General features: G+C 33.4%; 1 protein-coding gene across 3 annotated transcripts; it reads left to right on the forward strand.

The window, feature by feature from the left end:
- Positions 1 to 1,646: 1,646 nt before the first annotated feature.
- On the forward strand, positions 1,647 to 15,203 carry LOC114369993 (exocyst complex component SEC5A-like). 3 transcript variants are annotated; one of them, XM_028327274.1, is made up of 21 exons: positions 1,651 to 2,169; positions 3,498 to 3,681; positions 3,832 to 3,923; positions 4,726 to 4,920; positions 5,139 to 5,266; positions 5,363 to 5,521; positions 5,807 to 5,917; positions 7,728 to 7,802; positions 8,126 to 8,263; positions 8,357 to 8,545; positions 8,912 to 9,055; positions 10,291 to 10,417; positions 10,494 to 10,704; positions 10,988 to 11,103; positions 11,256 to 11,487; positions 11,941 to 12,034; positions 12,778 to 12,855; positions 12,998 to 13,054; positions 13,738 to 13,887; positions 14,264 to 14,479; positions 14,742 to 15,203. In XM_028327274.1, the coding sequence occupies exons 2-21, from the start codon at positions 3,536 to 3,538 to the stop codon at positions 14,958 to 14,960; spliced, it is 2,877 nt and encodes a 958-aa protein (XP_028183075.1). In that variant the 5' UTR covers positions 1,651 to 2,169; positions 3,498 to 3,535; the 3' UTR covers positions 14,961 to 15,203. The 3 variants fall into 3 exon arrangements, with proteins under 3 accessions (XP_028183076.1, XP_028183075.1, XP_028183074.1); XM_028327273.1 differs by having other exon boundaries at positions 3,515 to 3,681; XM_028327275.1 differs by lacking the exons at positions 13,738 to 13,887; positions 14,264 to 14,479; positions 14,742 to 15,203 and having other exon boundaries at positions 1,647 to 2,169; positions 3,515 to 3,681; positions 12,778 to 12,884.
- Positions 15,204 to 21,264: the final 6,061 nt, after the last annotated feature.

The raw sequence follows: 21,264 nt of genomic DNA on the forward strand, positions 1-21,264 counted from the left end.
ATCTTGTGGCATAAAATGCTTATAAACATGGAAGTTGGCGATTTTACAGCACCAATTTCGATTTTGTGACAGTGTTAAAAGAACTTAGAGTATGTTTGGATGTGGAAATTTAAAATTTTGAGAAATTTTAAATTTTAAGAGTTTCAAATACTTCAATTGAAATTCTTTTTTTATTTTTAAAATTTTGTGTTTGGATAAAAAAAATTAAAATTATGAAGATGAAAAAAATGAATGAAAATAAAGAGAAGATATGATTGATGTACTAGTTATACGTGTTCTCCTGGGTGTTTCTTGAAGAAGAGAATTTCAATTTCTCACCTTTTAGAAGGAAATTGAAATTCCAGATTTTTAGTTGTTTAAAATTCTGTTTTAAAATTTCAAAATTTTAAATTCTTTCTAAATTACAAAAATTCAAATTCTCTAATAAATTACTTTTCTTAGTTAAAATTTTCTATCCAAAAGTAGTGTGAGAGTCAATGAACTTACATGGGACACATGCCCGAGTGTTTGATGCAAAGACTAAAATGATTAATTAAAACCATACAATATGCGACTTATTTCTGCAAGCATTTGGTTCTTTAACATCGTGTATCCATTTTATGCATCAAGATTCAAGATTAAAACAATGCGACAAGTCCTGTAGTCGCAAGGAGTGCCAACACAATTCGTTACTTGCAAACTATCTCATCTAGTCATCTTGTCCAAGAAGTGCGTCGCCTAAACTCTGCAACTTAATTTGATACTCTCCAATCAAGGGTAAGAACCCACACAATAAAAGGAGGAAGGTGTTATTGTGTGGATGAGAAAAAAAGAAGGAAACAAAAAGGGGAGAAGAAAAAGTGGAGAAAGAAGAAAGGAAAAATGTGTTTGATAGAGTCTAAAACATAAAATATAAGGATTAAAATGAGTAGTTTTTATGTTTAAGGAATAAAATATAAAGAGATCAAAAGGTAAAAAATAATGTAAGTATATAGACTTAAAACTTAAAGTGCAACACACCTTAACATCACGTCAGCCACTATTAAAGACGTTATGTATTTTTTTAACAGAAACAATGAATGCATGTATATGATGAGGCCATTCACTCCTCTCGCTGATCGTGATACTGGTGGATCCTGCTGTAGTCGTTGATGGGAAAAGTACTCCAATCAGCTCTGTACCATTATAGGATTATAGGAGTAATTCAACTTAATTTTTTTTACAATGTCATAATTGTTGTGAAAGATTTATTAATTTTAATTTTGTTGATGATTGATATTTATTGAAAATCTAAATAAGGATTGATACAAGATAATTAAAATTTAAATTAATCAGATATATCAGTAATAAAATGTCTAACATATAGCTCCATTATTTAATGTAAAAAAATCTAAAAAATTGCTTTAATCTCACTAGTTTTTGGATTAACACTGATTCAGATGAGAATCTTTATTGAGATCTCTTGTATGATATATTTAGGAGTAACAATCAAACTATTATGAGATTATGAGTACATTTAATATTTTTGTAAGCTATAGAATTAGATAAAAAATATATTTGAATTATAAAGAAAATAGAAATAAGCAATATGATGAAAATAAACATAATAAATTTCGATAGATATGACATATGGTCTTTAATTGAGTAAAAAAGAAAAAGAGAAATTCCAGCAAAAATAAATTGAGATTGGAAGATTCTCCTTTGAACTCCATATTTTTCTTTCCGTTTCCGTCTTCTCCTTCCACGAGGAACACATACACCGTTTCTCCCTCAGATCTAAAATCACACCCACTCTCTTTTTTCCCTTCACACGGAACCGCGACGATGTCGAGCGACAGCGACGAAGACGAGCTCCTCCAGATGGCGCTGAAGGAGCAAGCGCAGCGAGATGTCAACTACGGCGGCAAATCCTCCTCCAATTCCCGAAAGCCGGTGGCAAACTACGTCCAGCCGCTGAAGAAACCCGCTCCTCCGCCGAAACAGTCGCAGGGCAAAGGCAGAGTCGCCGACGACGACGACGATTCCGAAATCGAGATGCTCAGCATCTCTAGCGGCGACGAGGACAACGTCCAAGATCCGGTTGCCGCCTCCAGGACCAAAGCTGCCGCAGCCGGAAGACCGGTGCGCGAAGACGATCGCACCTGGGACGGCGAGGAGCCTAGTCGCTGGAAGCACGTTGACGAGGCTGAGGTACGCGATAATCGCATGTGTCAGTGCTTTGCATTTTAGACGCACCGAATCAATTTTCAATTTTATGCTATTGAATAGTTAGTATTCTTATTTCTCTCCGACCTAAACCCTATGATTTCGATAGGATGTAATGCTATGTTCTGGATTTATTAATTAATCTTCACGAATGTACGAGGAGAATCTTAGGAATCTGAGATGGTAGTAGAGAAGGCTGATACGGAAACATGTCTCAAAGAAGAAGATCCATAGACCATAGAAAACTCTGAAATTGATTGATTGAATGATATGAGACGCAAATACAAAGAACCTGTCATACATTTGTAGCAAGAGAAGTTACTGAGCTATGCATGCAATAGTCAGAGAAAACTAATAGATTCAGCAGCGGAAACAGAGAACCCTACTCATAGGCAATATAAATGCTAATTTATCCTTACTCTTGGACTGGTTCAGTAACCAAAACAGGGCCGGCTCTGAGATTTTTGGTGCCCTGGGCGAACTGAAAAAATTATACCCTCGAAATCATTTAAATTTTATCCTTTTTCATTTTTTGTTTTACTCATTGTTTCCCAATTGGAGGAAATCTATTGAAAATTATTTTATTTTTATAATAACCTTTATATAATTTTAAAATTATATAAATTTTTCTTTTAATTTAATATCCCTCTAAACATGGTGCCTGGGCGGTCGCCCACCTAGACCGCCTTCAGCACAACATGATTATTTCAAAAACAAAGTTGAGGAACAGTTTGTGAAGTATTGTAGTTTCACTTTTGATTGTTTTATCACTTTCCTTGTGTTTTTGCAACATGCGTGTTCCAATATTAGATCCGGATGTATATTGTAATTGTATACTTGAAACGGGGGAACTAATGTCTTTGTTAATTCCCTTCTTTTAAGGGGTTCTTTAATGACTATCGTGTTCCATTGCATTTTGGTTTGCTCTCTTTCAGCCATTCAAATATAACGTAATAACATCGTAGATCCTATTATTGATGTCCACATTGTAACTAGGTTGAAATACCTGCCTTAAATTGAATGAGTTCTTGGAGGGCTGTGTGCGCTGTTAAGTTAAAAGAGATTAGATTTGTAGGCATCTTATGTTTTATGGGCTACATTTGGCTTGTCATCTCTGTTTTTTGTTCCTTTCTTTTTGTGTTGTTTATAGTTTTTTTTATTATTGTAAATATACTATGGACTTTTTTGGAATATGCTATTCATCATAAGCTGGGAAGTTTGGAATTTTGATGTTTTGTTGATGTTCTATGAAATTAAATGAAATCCTGTTTATTATATGAAGTACTTATGAAATTCTGTTTAATTTAATGTAGTTGGGCTTCTTTGACAGCTTGCTCGTAGGGTTCGTGAAATGAGGGAAACAAGATCAGCACCTGCACCTCAAAAATTTGTGGCTTCAAAATTTGAAAAAGAAGGTTCTGCAGTGGGTAGAAAGGGGCTTACCTACCTACAGTCATTCCCTCGTGGCATGGAATGTGTTGATCCACTGGGGTTGGGGTAAAGTTCATTTTGATGGTTATCTTACATTGCTTTTGCACTGTTTCCCTCTGTTATGTTAGTCTTTGGCTCTATTGCTGGTGTTATTTCCATGTTTCTTCAGTTCTGAGGGATTAATCCTTGACATTTACTGGTATTGGCATTTGGCAGGATCATAGACAACAGAACGCTAAGGTTGATCACTGAGTCTGCACATAGTTCTCCCAAGACTGACAAGGATATTCAGGATGGCAACTTACGTGGTAATTATTTTTATTTGATAGATGTTATGTACAAAAATTACTTTACTAAAGTCAATCTTTATAGTTCTCTTTTTGTTTTTTTTTTGCAAATAATGTCTTCTTGTAACAAGATTTGATTAAGAGAAAAGAAATACCCAGGAAGCACTCTTACTATCAAGTTAATAATGTTACAAGATGTTCTATGTGTGATTGTCTCTCTCTCTCTCCCTCCTGTTTCTGGTTTAATAATGTGTAATCATTTGGCATGTCTGAAGGAATGGAATGAGGATTGCATTCATTTTTGGAGGGAATGACCATTCCCTCTTTCTGTGAAGTTTCTAAAAAGAACATTCGTTTTCCCATTCCTACTATCTGACTCTTGAATTCTCCCTTTCCATTTAAAGTTCAGAAGCAAGTTTTGAAACAGAATTTTATGCTATCATCTCTAAACTTTCTGTTGCTTGTCTCACTTGTGTCAGTTTGTCATGATGTGGATGCTATTTCTTCTATATCAAAAACAAAAAAATGTGGATGCTAATCTCCATGAAAATAATAGCGAAATTGTAATTGCACACAAGTATTACCATACCAAATAATGGTTATAAGAGTGTGGCTATAAATGGACATGTTATCAATTGAGTTCTACTTTACAAATGTAGCGAAATTATAATTACACACAAGTATGACCATACCAAATATTGTTTAGATTGATTGGAAAATTTGTAACAGATTTCTTCTTCTTAACTCTCCTTTTGGCTTTCATTCACATGCTTCTTCTTTAAGTGTTCATGAGGCTGACAGCATTTTTTATTCCCTTATACAGAAAAATTGCTGTATTTTTCGGAGAACTTCGATGCAAAGATGTTCTTATCACGGATACACAGTAATACCAGTGCTGCCGATCTGGAGGCTGGTGCACTTGCTTTGAAAACTGATTTCAAAAGTCGTACTGAGCAGAGAAAGCAGTTGGTTAAGGACAACTTTGATTGCTTTGTCTCTTGCAAAACAACAATTGATGGTATGGACTTTATTTTTGCACGATATTCAAAACCCTAGTTAACCATACAAAAGTAATCTTTTAGTCTTGGGTGACTGGTATTCCTATCATGCTCAAGCTCTTACTCTTTCTTTCTCATTGGTTGTCCAAGCATTTTGGTAAAAAAATAAAGTTTAAGCGTGTCAATTCCCAAGAATTTCTTTTATTTTGATGTGAAAAATTTCTTTTTTAATTTCCAGATATTGAGTCAAAGTTAAGACAAATTGAGGATGACCCTGAAGGGTCTGGGACTTCCCATTTGTTTAATATTATTCAGGATGTTAGTTTGCAGGCTAATCGTGCCTTGAAGCCTTTATTTGAGAGACAGGTGGGCTGGTGGCTGAAGTCTTTATTCTAGATTTTGTTGTGGCTGCTATTCTAGATTTCAAAATAATTTTATTCACGACTTCTATGAATTGTGTAGGCTCAAGCAGAAAAAATTAGGACTGTCCAAGGTATGCTACAGAGGTTTCGAACACTTTTCAACCTACCAAGTACTATCCGAGGCAGCATTAGCAAGGGTGAATATGATTTGGCAGTCAGGGAGTACAAGAAGGCCAAATCGATTGTTCTGCCCTCCCATGTATAAAACTTTTATATTGATTTAGATTTTTCTTTAGGTGCCCCTTGTTTGATTGGTAAACAAGTTTAATTTCGAGGTTTCTTGAAATTCTAGTATACATGCTCATGAATTTTGGTCTCAAGTACATCCGTCCTTGTACTAATATAAGAATAAGAATTGCATCCATTCAAGCATTTACTGATTTAGGGGCATAACATGTTTGTGAATTTTCTGGTTACTCTAACCATCAGCTTTATCATGCTCTTTTACTTACTGAACTTGACTATTCTTATGGTCTCAATTCAGATTCAGGTAGGTATCCTAAAACGTGTTCTTGAAGAGGTTGAGAAAGTGATGAATGACTTCAAGACTATGCTTTTCAAGTCTATGGAAGATCCACAAATAGATCCAACAAACGTAAGTTTTTAATTTCTTCAATTTACCTGCTATGTTGGAATGAAATTAATTGCAAAGAAGCATTGGGCTGTAAACAAGGTTGCATTTCAGTATGCAGTATCTTTGTGCTGACTCGTGGAGTTGTGGTGTTATGATTGCTCTGCATCTTGCTTAGCAGTTACTGATACATAATATTGCATGAGTTAGTAGTGTTTTAAGCCAATTTAGAATGAAATTTCATTAATTTTTTGATGTTGGGAAAAACTCAAGTTCTACATTGGCTAGAGATAGTGCCAAGATAGAGTATATAAGTGGATGACAACCCTCACCCTATGAGCTAACTTTTGGAGTTAAGTTAGGTCCAAACCCACATTCTAAGAGATTAAGAAAAAAGGCACAAATAAGGAGATTTGATGTTTGCTTGCAGAATGCATATTGATGTAGGCTTGAAGGCTGAAGCCTTGCCATTTGATCTCCTTCGTTCTATTTTAACATGGTATTTTAATGTTTATTGAAGCACATCATCTTGGGCATGCCACTGGTAGTGGGCTAGTGACAAGGCCTTTGGGTAGTTTGCAGGAGATACCAGGTTCAAACATTTGTGCAACCATGTTAAGAAATTGCATTTCATATGGACTAACACTGGTATAGTTTATTGGATTGACTTTTCAAAAAAACCATATCAATGCTGCAACATGATTAAATTAAATAAAAACATATTGCTTATGTGATAGACCAGTGAGGCTACTTATTCTTTAAGTTGCTCTTTGTTGTTCCTGCCCATGGCTTTCAATCTATGAAGCTTGGACACCTTTCCTGTTTTTTTTTTTTCTTTTTAATAAAAAATCACATCTTTAAGTTAATATTTTTTTTAATTAGTATAAAAAGTTTTTTCCACTATGTTTATTTCTCTCCACACTTTTTCATTCATCCAAATAAGTAATGGGATTTTTTTTTTACTTCGTCTTTATTTCTATATCTATCCAATCAATACCTTTTTTCTACTCTGTTTTCCTTCTATTTACATCCTTTCAATTTCTCTCTCATATTTCTTTTCTCCCAATTTCACTCATCTAAACAAATCATAAGTGCTTACATTATAAAATAATGTCTCTTAATATTCTTGTGAGGCTCATCATTATAGATTTAAGATGAATATACAAGAACATACTGATATTTTTTCATTGGATTAAAAGCGAATATGAAAATATTGATTATTAATTTAGATCTGTAATCTCTTGCCATGTTGTGTACATCTATTTTTATTTGAGTTTTTCACATTGGTCGTGTTTGGTGTCTGTTGTAGACCTGCTTCACAGTTTCAAAGTAGTTGCCATCTCCAGGTTCTAAAGAAACTTTTGATAGCCTTGCTGCATTCTTTGTTTTCTTACTTCCTGTGTGTTTTTACTTTTACGCTTTTGAAGATACCTTGGCCTCTGGAACTGCAAAAAAACTCATCAAAATAAGTCACATAGGTCTATCAACAGGTCATGTCCACAAAATGAAGACCTCAAAAAGTGCTAATGTAAAGGACTTTCCTGTTCTGTACTTGTTGAAGAATACTTTAAGCTGTTATATGGGTTCTTGTCAATATTTTATGTGACATTGTGGTGTTCTAAATCACATAGAAGAGAAAACAGTTATGAGCATTGTAATCCTTATAATTTTGTTGTTTGCATGGACACTAGTAAAACCTACCTATACTGACAGCATCATGGACTGGTGATATTTATTATGTTAATAATATGGTGATTAAGTTAGAGATGGATTGCAGCGATCTTGTTTCTCTGGTTGCTAGGGTGATTATAACACTTGCTTGTTCTTCATGTAGCTTGAGAATACTGTGAGGTTACTGTTGGATTTGGAGCCGGAGTCAGATCCAGTGTGGCATTATTTGAATATTCAGGTACAAAAATTCCTGTTCATGCTAGTATGTTTGAAATATTTGCCATTTAGTTCATATTTACTGCTGAAGTTGTTTTGACTATATAGTGAACAATATTGAGGAGTAAGGATAAAATGTCAATTGCTAGAATGTTGCTGTTGGTAGTCGTAGACCTGTTATTTATGATGACCAAGTTTCATGTTGATTTGTACCTACTTGCCCCCAAGTTTTTTTACACTTTTAATTTTTCACCCTTCAAGCTTTGATTGTTTTTAGAACTTGCCATTTTCACTTCCATTGGGATGGCCAAATTGTTGAGTCCATTTGGTTTGTTTCCTTCACAGAATCAGAGAATTTGTGGTCTGCTTGAGAAGTGTACTTTAGACCATGAGGCCAGAATGGAAAATTTGCATAATGAGTTGCGCGAAAGGGCTCTTTCTGATGCCAGATGGAGGCAGATTCAAGAAGATATGAATGAATCTGTAGGTGTAAAGTTTATGGTCATGTAATGTCATTAAGCTAGGTTAAAATTTTGGTGCAAGTTTTTTTAATAGTATTTTTGTAACTATTGTCAGTCAGATATCAACAACTCTCCTATTGGTAATACCTATCCTGCGGTCCAGTCTCATCCATCAGATCTAACTGGTGAAGAGGTTGATGGTTTAAGAGGAAGGTATATCCACAGATTAACTGCTGTAATCATCCATTATATACCAGCCTTCTGGAAGGTTGCACTCTCTGTTTTCAGTGGAAAATTTGCCAAGGTATTATTATTTTTTTTGCTTTTACTAAGGTATTATTATTTGGTGTGTGTATATATATATATATATGTGTGTGTGTGTGTGTGTGTGTGTGTGTGTGTGTGTGCTTGAATTATTTATAATTTTTTTTTCATTCTGAGTTACTGAATATCTGAAATCTTTTCTTTTTTCTCTGTTTCTTCTTTCAAGTTTTTAATTTCTCTTCTTCGGTAATCTAGATTCCATAAGATACTTCTGGAAATGCAGTTATGGTCTTGTTTTTTGTATTTTACCATTCTATATATTTTATGTTAGTGTTGTTTATTTTCTTAAACTTCAAACATAATTACATGTGCTATATATTTGTGGTGCCCTTTTTTGTTTTTCCAGTCTTCCCAAGTTCCCACTGATTCAAATTCCAACAGTTCTGCAAATAAAATTGAAGAAAAAGCTGGAGATGGGAAATACTCAAGCCATTCTCTTGATGAAGTTGCTGCAATGATATGCAGCACAATATCACTGTATGGAGTCAAGGTAATTATTGTGTTCACATGACCCTTTCTCCTATGTAAATATATATTTTCTGACTTTGCAATCTCTTTATAATATGTACGGAAAATTAATTTTCTGATTTTTTCTCTTAAGTGCTATATATTATTTTCAATCGCCTTTTATTTTTTACTTTTATACTTATTTAGTTTGGTCTCTGATTTGACATCATGTGAATTTGGAGATTTGGGTTAGAAATGTTTTTGCAATTTTCATGGTTAGATCTTAATAGGTCCATAATGAAGGTATATAGGACAGGGAAAAGAGGGGGTGGGGGAATAGAAGATGAAAGGACAAATGGGCCTCAGAAACAAGGCCTGCTTGTGTATGAGAGCAGAAAGAATCAAGTGCTACAAGTTGCACTAGCTGAAGTGGAAAGGAAGATAGGTGGGCATAATGGAATGGACAGCTTGCAAGGAGAGCAGAGAGGAAGATAAGAGAATCATGCCGAATGATAGAAGAGAGTGGGGAGGGGGAGAAACCGAAAAGGGGCTGGGTCATTCTTGAAGGAAGGTTATTGTAGCCAGGCTGAGAAGAAGTTCTTCCTCAGGAAGGGGGTGTCTGGGTTTGTTTTTCCTATTTACCATTCAGCAAGGGAGCTCTGCTCCATTCATAGGTTTTCTTTTCTTAAAATTCTCCTCAATTCTACATTGTAATAGACGACTTTTTCTGTTTTGAGCTATATTTCAATATAAATACTATTTTATTCATATTCAAATTCTGGTGCCTACCAGATTTATCTGTTCTTCTGTCCAGCTATAGATGTGAACAAAGAGTGCATTTTTTTCCCACATAAAATAGAATGTTGAGAGCCTCTTACCAGAGGTATGTCAGAAGTGCCTTTGTCTTATGGTCTGGATAACACTTTCTTTGACCCTCTCTGTCATTCTTGTGCTATTAGGCTATAACAAAGTTTTCAGTTATTGCTATCAGTCTTGATTGTCCTGGAGTCATATATATGTTTTAACATTTTATTTTTCAAGATCTGGCTTGTATCCCCCACCCACCCTTCTCTCTGGAGTCCTACTTTTCATATCTGGAAGCCTTTTTTTTTATATATATAAACATAAAATAATGGGGCTACCTGCATGTAAAAAATTAATCTAGTATTTAGAGAAGTGTATATTGCACATGGTTGATTTGACAAGTGTGCGTCATGGTTTTCTCTTTTTCCTATTGGTTTTGCATGCCCCCTGATAGCCAGCCTCCCATTGGTGCAGGTTACTAGCATTTTTCATGATCTAGAGGAATCAAATGTCCTCCAATTCTACATGAGTGAGGCCATAGAAGATATATCTAAAGCATGTGCAACTTTGGAATTGAAGGAAGCTGCTCCTCCGATTGCTGGTATCAGTTCTTCAAATATAAAAGTTATTGTCATATATTAAGTTTCTCTGAGTGCATGTCTTTCTCTTTGTTCCAGTTGCATCTATCCGAACTCTGCAATCAGAGATTATAAAGATTTACATACTGAGGCTTTGCTCTTGGATGCGGGCATCGGTTGAAGAGGTTTCAAAGGATGTGACATGGGTTATTGTTTCAATTCTTGAAAGGAACAAATCCCCATATGCAATCTCATTCTTGCCTTTAACATTCCGTTCAGTTGTAGCCTCAGCAATGGATCAAATCAATTCGTAAGTCTAAATAATTTGCATCAAAACTTGTGTTTAATTTTTAAAAACTCATTTCTTGAGTCTTATTTGGGGGCATACTTGAAATTTTCCTCATAGTTTATCATCTTATTTTTATTTTTTTAGTTCTCTATCTTTGTAGTGAAGTTTAGTGTTTCTGTATATGTCATGAACCTACAAGGAAAAATTTCAAGATCTTAATTTGGATGAGAATTCCTGTCCCCTGATTTACAATTGTCTGGGTTCTTTCTGAAATTTGGGGTTAATATTTCAATGATCTCTTCAGGATGCTTCGGTCCTTAAGGAATGAGGCAACAAAGTCAGAGGATATGTTTATGCAACTTCAAGAAATTCAAGAATCTGTCAGACTTGCATTTTTAAATTGCTTCCTGGATTTTGCTGGTATGTTGGATTTTGTTTATCTTATACCTAATAGCATGCTTTTCCAGAAAAAAGAAATTAAAGAAAATAAAAGATAGTGAAAGGACATAATGGTGTCACCGTGTAAAGCACATAAAGTTTCAGTTATAAATCAGCTTTTGTTTAATTGGTAGGTAGTTTAGAGCGTATTGGATTTGAACTTGGCCAACATAGATCAGACGAAGAGGGCTCCCAGTTACCAAATGGATATACACATGAATTGGAAAATGCACCTTCTGGTCTTCGTGGAGGTGTTATTGATCCCCATCAACAGTTATTGATTGTTCTAAGCAATATTGGATATTGCAAAAATGAACTTTCTTGTGAGTTGTATGACAAATATAGACACATCTGGCAGCATTCCAGGTACTTTGTCGTTGTTGTTCCCTGAGTTTATAAAAAGTTCTGGTAAAATTTTGTGGAGTTCATCAGGAATGCATGCTATTAAAGTTGAGTGAGATTTTCTTAAGCTGCAACTTGTTACCTTACCCTGCTAAAAAATTATCATCTGGTTTTTGACTTCACATCAGAATTGTCTTAGGTTTTTCTTAATCAGTTATTCCTGTCTTTTGATGTCTACACAATAATTTGTTTGTCATGATTCATTCAATAGGGTGGTATGTATATATTTCAATTTGTTTTTAAGATCAAGAGTCAATTTGGTTAGCAATAAATTTCAACTAATCAAATTATTCTATTGTAATGATCCTGTAGGTCTCTGTGACTGACTAGTTACTTATAATTTTCTATGAAAATATTTTATCCTACAGACTTTGTATTTACTTGAGCATTCTGGTTCTTGGTTTGCCTTTAATTCAGGGGGAAGGATGAAGGGAACAGTGATTTAGAATATCTTGTGAATAGTTTCTCAGCGCTTGAAGCGAAGGTCCTTGAACAATATACTTTTGCAAAGGTAATGAGAAAAATATTGTTCCTGTCCTTCAAGAAAATAACTGGGTGGGAAGCAGATGAATATAGAGGCTGTAATCAGAGTTGTAACTTATAAGGGCATCTAATTATGTTTTGGTTTGTGAATTGTGAATACCATTATACTTGTTAATTTTTCTAAAAATAAACTTTTCTTGATTATCTGAATCACCTGAAATAATTTACACTTTTCATGATTGGTTTTTGGAAAAATCATCATTTAGAATAATAGATTGTCCTTTGTTTCTCAAATGTCAAAGTATAGTCATATTATCATACACTATAAATTATAAGGTTTTGTGTATTGATGGCTAGTAATCAGATGCTCGTCTTTCCTCCAAGTCTACCAGCCTGTACTTCATGCAGCCTAAGTTTCAGCGGTTGACTATGAATAATGAAAGAAAATAAATGAAGAAATTAGTATATGCTCTTAAGTTATACAAAGTTCTAAATATCAGGTCAGCTAATAGCAGATGTTCAATGATTAGTTTCCAACAAAAAAATCTTAATGTATATGTTGAGCTGAGTTAGATGTGCTGGAACATTGAATGTTAAAATTACTATAAAACATTTGAATTTAGATTCCAGGTTGAAAAAGACTGGGTATTCTAAATCAGGAAAGACGGTAGTAAGTAGTAATACTGGGCCATACTCTTGTTGGAAAAAATTGCACTGTGTATACCTGCTTTCACTATTCAATACCATGACAATTTATCATTTTCTCATCAGGCAAACTTGATCAGATCTGCTGCCATGAATTATCTGCTGCATTCTGGCATTCAGTGGGGAGCAGCACCTGCAGTTAAAGTGAGGAGCCAGTGACAATAATGTTTATTGTAAATATGACAGTTCTTGTATTTGTTTGTTTTCCTTCAAAATGAGTTTTACTTTTTTCTTTTGGAAAATAATGTTTTGATGTGATGTTCCATCTTATGTTGGTTTCTTCCAGGGTGTTCGGGATGCAGCAGTAGAGTTGCTGCACACATTGGTAGCTGTGCATGCAGAGGTAAATATTGCATGTCATTTGGGATTATGAATCCTACATTTGCTTCCTTTTTTGCTAAATAGACTACTTTAATAACACACCATGTGCTGAGCACCACCAAGGCCATGAAAATACTGACATTTTCGATTAAATCTTGAGATAAAAAATTTCCTATCCACCAAGATATCAAACGTGTAGAATCAGATAACAGCCATATTATGTTTATTACACTGGACCAAACCAGTTAAAGGAAATGCTCCTCCCTGAGTTTCACTCGAATTACACAACCCATTTTCAGTTATTGCTGGACAATGTACATCAGGACTAAGTCTTGAAGGACTTAATGAGGAAGGATATTTTCTATAATTCATAGGTGTTCAGAAATATTTTGAAGAAGGAATATTTTGTGTTCAGAAAGTTAATTCTATGGTCATTTGACTTGCGTATTCTTTTTGTTGACCTTGTGCTAATGGTATTATTATACTTTGCTAAACTTTCGGGGTAAGCTCAGTTTAGACTTTAGAGGCCATACTTCTATATATAATTCATAGGTGTGAATAAAGAACCTGAACCTGATGCATAGAGCATTTTAGTCAAAGCAGTCCCCGCTTTAGAAACTTCTTAAACTTCTCATTTTTGTTTACAGTTTAAACAATATCTGATCAGCACTATACAAATAATTGTTTCATCATATTTTGTCATAGGTTTTTGCTGGTGCTAAGCCTCTCTTGGATAAAACGCTTGGCATTCTTGTGGAAGGCTTGATTGACACATTTATCAGCATTTTTCATGAAAATGAAGCTACAGATCTTAGTGCACTTGATACAAATGGATTCTGTCAGCTCATGCTTGAGGTAAGTCTTAGTACTGCGGCATATTAAGCCCTTGATGATAGTAGATATGGCACATTAAGCCCCCGCTGAAGCTTGGCATGCCTTGATTTAGGAGTAACCTTCCCCAGCTCCCCCTAGATTTGGGTGTATTTGGAAAAGAAAAAAAGATATATAGTGTAGAAAACACCTTTAGTACCCTGGGATCTGGTGAACATTAAGGAACTGACAAAATATATATTCTTTATGCCATTATTTTTCTATAATATGATAAAAACACAATATGCTTCTATCTTCTATGTTTCATGTCCTTTACCTGTAGTATATATTTTATACATGATGACCAAGAGCCTAATTTTTTTAACTTAGATTGTTGATTAATCGACTTGTATCTTTGCAGCTTGAGTACTTCGAGACCATATTAAATCCATATTTTACTTCTGATGCAAGAGATTCCTTGAAGTCTTTGCAAGGATTACTTTTGGAAAAAGCCACGGAGAGTGTGACTGATGCTGTTGACAATCCAGGACACAATCGTCGGCCAACTCGTGGTAGTGAAGATGCACTTGCAGATGATAAGCAACAAGGAACAACTGTGTCACCTGATGAGCTCATTGTAAGCAAATAGTTAATGTAGTTTGTTACTCATTTCGCATGTGGTATGTCTAAATGCTGAGGGATGCCGAATAAATTGGTGATTATTTTGGTTCCTTAGTTTGTGCTGGATGTGACATACTATAGACTTGTTTTGCTATATGAGAACGGGGTTTATTTTGATGTGGGTTTTCTATGTTGTGAAATGGGTTCTGATACCAATCATTGTCTGTTGAATCCTGTTGTTAAATTTACTATCTAAAGCTGTATTTTGGGTATTTCAGTCTCTTGCACAGCAGTACAGCTCCGAGTTCCTTCAATCAGAGCTTGAGAGGACACGCATTAACACAGCATGCTTTGCGGAATCTTTTCCTTTGGACTCTGTGCCAGAACCAGCCAAATCTGCCTACTCTCCCTTCAGGAACTCAATGGATTCTCCTAGCAGAAACCACAGAGGTACCTACAATACCGGAGCCTCAAGCTTCTCTCGGCATAGACATTGATGGTTATAAATTAGCTCCCTTATTCTTTTAGTTTGTTTGCCTATTGTATTTATTGTAGTATATTTTTGGTTTAGTAGTTAATGAAAATTTGCATTCTTTGCACTGTTATCTCTTTGTAAAGGTGGATGACAATTACCACATATAATGAGTTTTGGAACATATGTCCCCATTCATGTATGCCAACCTTAAGTGCAGTGAGTTTTGTCATTTGAGTTTTAAATTCGAGTTATTTTGTTAGCTGAATTGTTGGAGCCTTTGGATGTGCATGCATTACAGTGAATCAAGGATATGAAGTGAGAAATGAATGTAGCTTATCCATCATCTTTGCAAAGCCTTGCATTAACAAACCAAAAAGAATGGTGCCCTTTTATTTGATCGATCAAATCTATAGTTATGTTGTGAAATCTTAATTTATACATCTGGTTCAGAGTCTTCGATCCACATATAATTTTCCGTTCTAGTAGCATAAAACTACTCTATCACTTGATAATATTTTCCCGTAAATTTATAATTATGTAGGTTTAGAATTGTTTTTTTCTTCTGAAATCATGAATTATTACATAACTCTTGGATTCTTGTAAAAAAAAGGTTTAAATATGTTTTTGGTTCTTGATATATAACCGTTTTTTATATTTAGTTTCTAATAAATTTTTCCTTTGAATCGGGTTCATAATATTTTAAAACTTTTGTCAAGTCCTTGTCATTAGTCGAAATATGTTATCTACTCATGTGACTGTTAACTGGTCACACAGTCATATCATGTGTGGTGTTATATCCAAATAAACGTACATGTAAGTTGATGATGTGTTTGTTGATGTCACATTATATGTTAATTAGATTATAATTATCTTAAAATGAAACAAAAAGAATAATAGGGTTCCAAGAATTTTTTTTTCAATGATGACAAGGCTAAGAGTCTTCGACAGAGAAAAAACAGAAGTCGCCGATTGTGTAGGACTCGTTGGCGATGGTGATGAGGTAAGCAAAACAAACTTCAATGACCAAAACTCCGAAGAGGAGAAACCGTATTAGAAGGTTATGGAGAGAACTGGGCTTGCCTGAGGTGGGTTCCATGGTAAAATTGTACACTTTCCTCTCCTTTTTTTCACAGAAAAATAACTAAAAATGAAATTTTTTTAAAAAATAATGAATAAAGGAAAAGAATTGAAGTTGGATTCTGGATTTTCTTTTTTTTTATCATCGGAAGCAAAATCTTGTTGAAGTGTGGTTGGCACCGACTAGGGGTTTTGGTTGGGTGGCGGAGATTAGGAAATAGAGAGGGAGCAAGGGGCAAATCGGGAAAACATAATTTGTGAATGAGAAATTGAGTATGTAGTGTTTTTGTTAAAGTCGTAGGAGGATTACTCCAATCCATGTTCATCACCGACATTGGTACCCTCCTCCATGTTTGATTTGCCGCAATCCAAGACTCACTGGCCATGTCGGGTGCATCGTCGCGTGCGAAGAGGCAAAACTTTGATCACAACACAATGAAACTCAGATCTTAATTCGTGTGGTTCTCAGTTTTAAAACGTTTTTGTGGTGGTGGTGGTTCATCATGTGTGAAGAGGCAAAACTTCAATAGTGACAGGAATAATATGAGTCGTTTTTTACTTAAAAATTTTTTTATGTAAAGTTTTACTTTGATAAAGATTATATATGATATCACACGTGACATGCTTGTGTAATCGGTTAACCGTTATGTAAATAGATAAAAAAATTTCAATGGATAACAACAATTTCATACAAAATTTTTTAAATATTAAGGATTGAATTCGAAAGAAAAATTTATTAAAGATTAAATGATAAAAATGGGTATATATCAAGGACAAAAACATATTAGAGAAAAAAAAATCTTGATTCGAAGATGATGCTTGACTAGGTTATTATTATTATTATTATTATTATTATTATTATTATTATTATTATTATTATTATTATTATTATTATTATTATTATTATTATTATTATTATTATTGGATGATTGTTTTTTATATTCATATTTCTGTATGAGCATTCTCGCGATTGTAAGTTTATTCGATTCAAATTTTTCTTGATGTTCGGGATTGAGAGTACGAATGTCAAGTTCTTTTTCTTGTCTGGATGCTCAAAATCCTTGAAATTCATTACTTTAAAAAAAAGGCTAGCGATGCACTTTTTTCCTAATATATTCGACTAACTGAAATTTATTGAAACTTATAAATTCTAGCTAATGGTTTGATAATTTTGCAGTTTTTCTTAAGAAAATATGTTATGAACACTTTTGTCTTTATATTATAGCTTCTTTAAAAGTCTTCACAATAATTTATTTAGGAAGGTTTGGAGGTTATATAATAATAATTTCCTATTATTGTCACTCATTTAAAAGAACTCTCAATCGAGAGGTTTAGGGGAACTTCTCATTTCTTTTCCTAAATCACCCATTAAAACGTTTTTTGCTTTGGTCACAAACGCATGGTATATTCGAGAGGTGGAGGGAGAAAACGGAAACAGAAGAAAACATGATGGAAAAATGAAGGGAAGAGAATGTGATCTACTGATCTTTACGGTTACTCTGATGAAAAATTTTAAGCAACGAGTTTTCATCCACGTTCGTATATGATCAAATATAATAAGAAAAATCGAAGAGAGTATAATGTGGTGTAAAAGTATTAATTAAACACGTTTTTAGGATTCTGTAGCAATTTGGTGATAAGAAGGAAGTTGAGATATAGGAGTCATGAGTTGTTAAAGTTTCCTAACATAATCATGCAACACGTACGGTGCGCTTTGGGTGTTTTCCCTTTTGACACGAATAAACGTCATGTTCATTGAACAAAACGTGAATCAAAGGTCCCAAAAGCAAGGCTACCTACCACTCTTTCCCGGCAAAAACAGCTTATCCCATTAAGCACTTGCTATGTCTTCATCTGCATGAACAATGCCCTCTTATTGTCGACAAAGTTTTCAACAATATTATCAACTCCACTTTAAAAAGTTCTTACCATTCATTCACACACACACAAACCTAGTATAAAAGAGAATAGAGAAAAAGTTCAAGACAGAGAAAAGATGAAAAGAAGAATCAGGGATTGTCACCAAAGACGATTGACAAGAGGTGTGATAGTTATTAAAAGCATATATACACACACCTTAATTAGGTCAACACAAAAGGGAGGGGGGTTAGTCCTTAATTTAAATACACAAAATCGTATAAACGGCAATGATGTAGCGGATTTTCATTATATCAGAATAATGTAGAACACATACTCTATGATTCGTTTGTTTAAACTTAAAAAAAAATGATTTGACGATGTTTTCTTATATCAAAAGATGATATTCTTTGTATGAAAAAATAGTAAAATATTCTTTTGAGAATTTTGTTTTTAAATTAAATAATTATTGTAATTTGTTTTAAATTAAAAAGCATCTTTTCTTTTTTAAAATTCATAAATAAGCAAGACTTCAATATTTGGATTCTAGTTAGCTCTTCCAAACTTTAACATGTCAATATCATGTCATGAAATAGCAGTAAAAAAATTTGTTATGAAAGAAAATAAAATTATCAAAATAGAACTTGCCATTATTAGTGAATGTTAAGCAAATAACGGGAAGTTCTATTTTAATTATTTATTGTCTTTCTTTCTTATGACATGGCCAAATTAATGAGAATCTAAATTTTCATTAAAGTTACATTTCAGATAATTATAAAGTTATAGCTTAATTAAAGCAATTGAAAATATGCATAAACACTCGAGTTAAAATATTCTTTCATCCAAGATTATCATGTGATGGTATTGTTATATATATATATTATCTAAATCTATACTACTTGGATAAGTGAATCAATAGATGATGATCTATCTATCTAATTCTCAGTTGTTTATTTAATGTAAAATCTCTTAAAAAGATTTATTAAACAAGAAGACAAATATCTTAAAGATTTGATTTGTCATCCTTATGATGGCCACAATGACGGTGATAATTGTGACGACGGAGGTGGTGGTAGTTGATAACGGTGATGATGACAACGACAATCATGGTAGTGACTACAACGGTAGTCATAGTGGTGATAGTGACGATGACAAAGATCATGGACGTGGTGGTGGTTGATGTTGGTGGCGATGATAGTGGCTACAATGATGGTGATGGTGGTGGTAGCGACAATCATGACAATGATGCTTAGTTGAGATATTTTAGGGAGTGATAATTGAGATCTTTATAGATTTGTTTGTTGGTGTTATTGTTTGGTTAATTTTTGGAGATTTGATGATATATTAAATTTTTATTTAAAATTTTAAATATTTGAATCTCGTTTATTATTTCAAATTAAAATTAATTCAAATTAAAATTCAATATAATAATTAAATCTCTAAAAGATTCATAAAATACATTATACAGTATCTCAATTATTCTTAACTCATCACCATCACCATGAGCACCACCATCGTCATTGTTGTGATGGTGGTGACAACGAAGATGATGACGGTCATGGTTTAAGATAATGTGGTGACCGTAACAATCATGATAGTGGTTGCAACGGTGACCATGATGGTGACAATGATAACGATAACGATAAAGGTCATGACAGTAGATGTAATGACAGTAGTCATAATAACGTTGATGATGGTGACGGTGCTAGCGATCGTCATGGTGATGGCAAGGATAGTCATGATAATAATGGGATAACTAAAATATTTTAGAAAATGATAATAGAAATATTTATAGATTTATTTATTGTTTGCTTAATCTTCATCTAAGTTGTTATTAGTTGTTTTCATGTTCTCACACATAGTGTTGCCACAAGAGTCATACAATCCCAAAAAATAGAAAAGTTCAACTAATGTTGAAAATAATTTACACGAAAAACCTTCTATTGTTCAAAATGAAGAATGGGTTTCTTGATACCCATGACTCTTGGGTTTTATAGTAGTTTCCTCTATTTTTTTTTTTTGTTTCTGGTACCGAGCTTCCTCTATCACACAAAATATATTTATATCAAGATACGAGGTACTATGAGTGTGACTTGTTGGCACACTTTATCAGTGTAAATGATGACAATGTATGGAACTATATCATCAAATCCCTGATAGCTGTGATATATATCAAGTGGTACTGTTTCTTTCTCTAGTTATTTATTTGTTTTAAATGCAATCATATATGAGATCGTGTGTCGTGATAGCAGTGATGGGCATAATTCTTATAAAACATGAAATTTAATGGGAGTCTTTTAGAAAGCTATCGCGTGGATGGACGCAAGTAGGAGCAGTGACAAATTTATAGAGCAATTTAAAAGGAGAAAACGTGACACAGTATATTCAATGTGTATTGAGGAATTATGAGGCAGCATTTTAGTTGTGTTGAGGACACGTTATATTCTAAGTACATGCAATAGTAATAGTTGGTAAAAAGATGATGCCGACACAATACTAAAAACATACATATTTTCTATTAAGAACAAAAGAACTACATAAATTATGTTTAAAAAAAGAAGAAGTAGAAGAACTACATAGGCAGTACAACTCTTTTGTTCAACGCTTTATTTAAAGTTAACAAGAAAAACATCACGTAAAAATTTACGCAATACCTACTTATGGAGCACAACAATGAAAAAATATCTTATTGATTAATATAATTTTTCAAACACTTGTATAGTTTAGTGAAATAATTTAAATTTTTATATTTTTATTTAATGCAAAATCCGATACAAATAACTTTTCTTTATTTGAAACTTGTATAATGCTAATTTGTATCACGTACAATATTAAGTTTATAATTTACATTTTTTTATATTATTATGATTATGGAAAATGTTAGACATACACTCCATTTTAGAGGTGGAGAAAGAGAGATAGAGAGAAAGAAAAAATGATAGATATGATATGTGAAGTGATAAAAAAGATAAAGAGATAGAGAATAAAGTGATAAAAGCCAGTTGTAAGAGATTAAGATGAATGAGTAACATTATTCTATAGTTACATGTATTATATATATATATTTATTGTAATTTGTAACTATTATTTTTACTTTTATAAATGGGAAGACCGGAAATAAGGGAAGCTTGATAAAACAAATAATTTACATGTTTATTTTTTATTAAGTAAAATAATTTCACGAAAATAAAAAAAGAATAAGATGAGTAATTATTTTAAAGTTACTCTAACTAAGAGTAATTTGATCCTCCTCTTTTAAAAATATAGATGCACTAATTAGCTAGAAAAAGAACTTTACCGTTACAGTAATTTTATGTAATTCATAAGTATCCAAATATTGAGATACTATTTGTCTTTAAAAAAGTACTTGTAGATATTTATAATTAGATAAG

The sequence above is a fragment of the Glycine soja genome, chromosome 10, assembly GCF_004193775.1.
Source record: "Glycine soja cultivar W05 chromosome 10, ASM419377v2, whole genome shotgun sequence".
Taxonomy (NCBI): Eukaryota; Viridiplantae; Streptophyta; class Magnoliopsida; order Fabales; family Fabaceae; genus Glycine; species Glycine soja.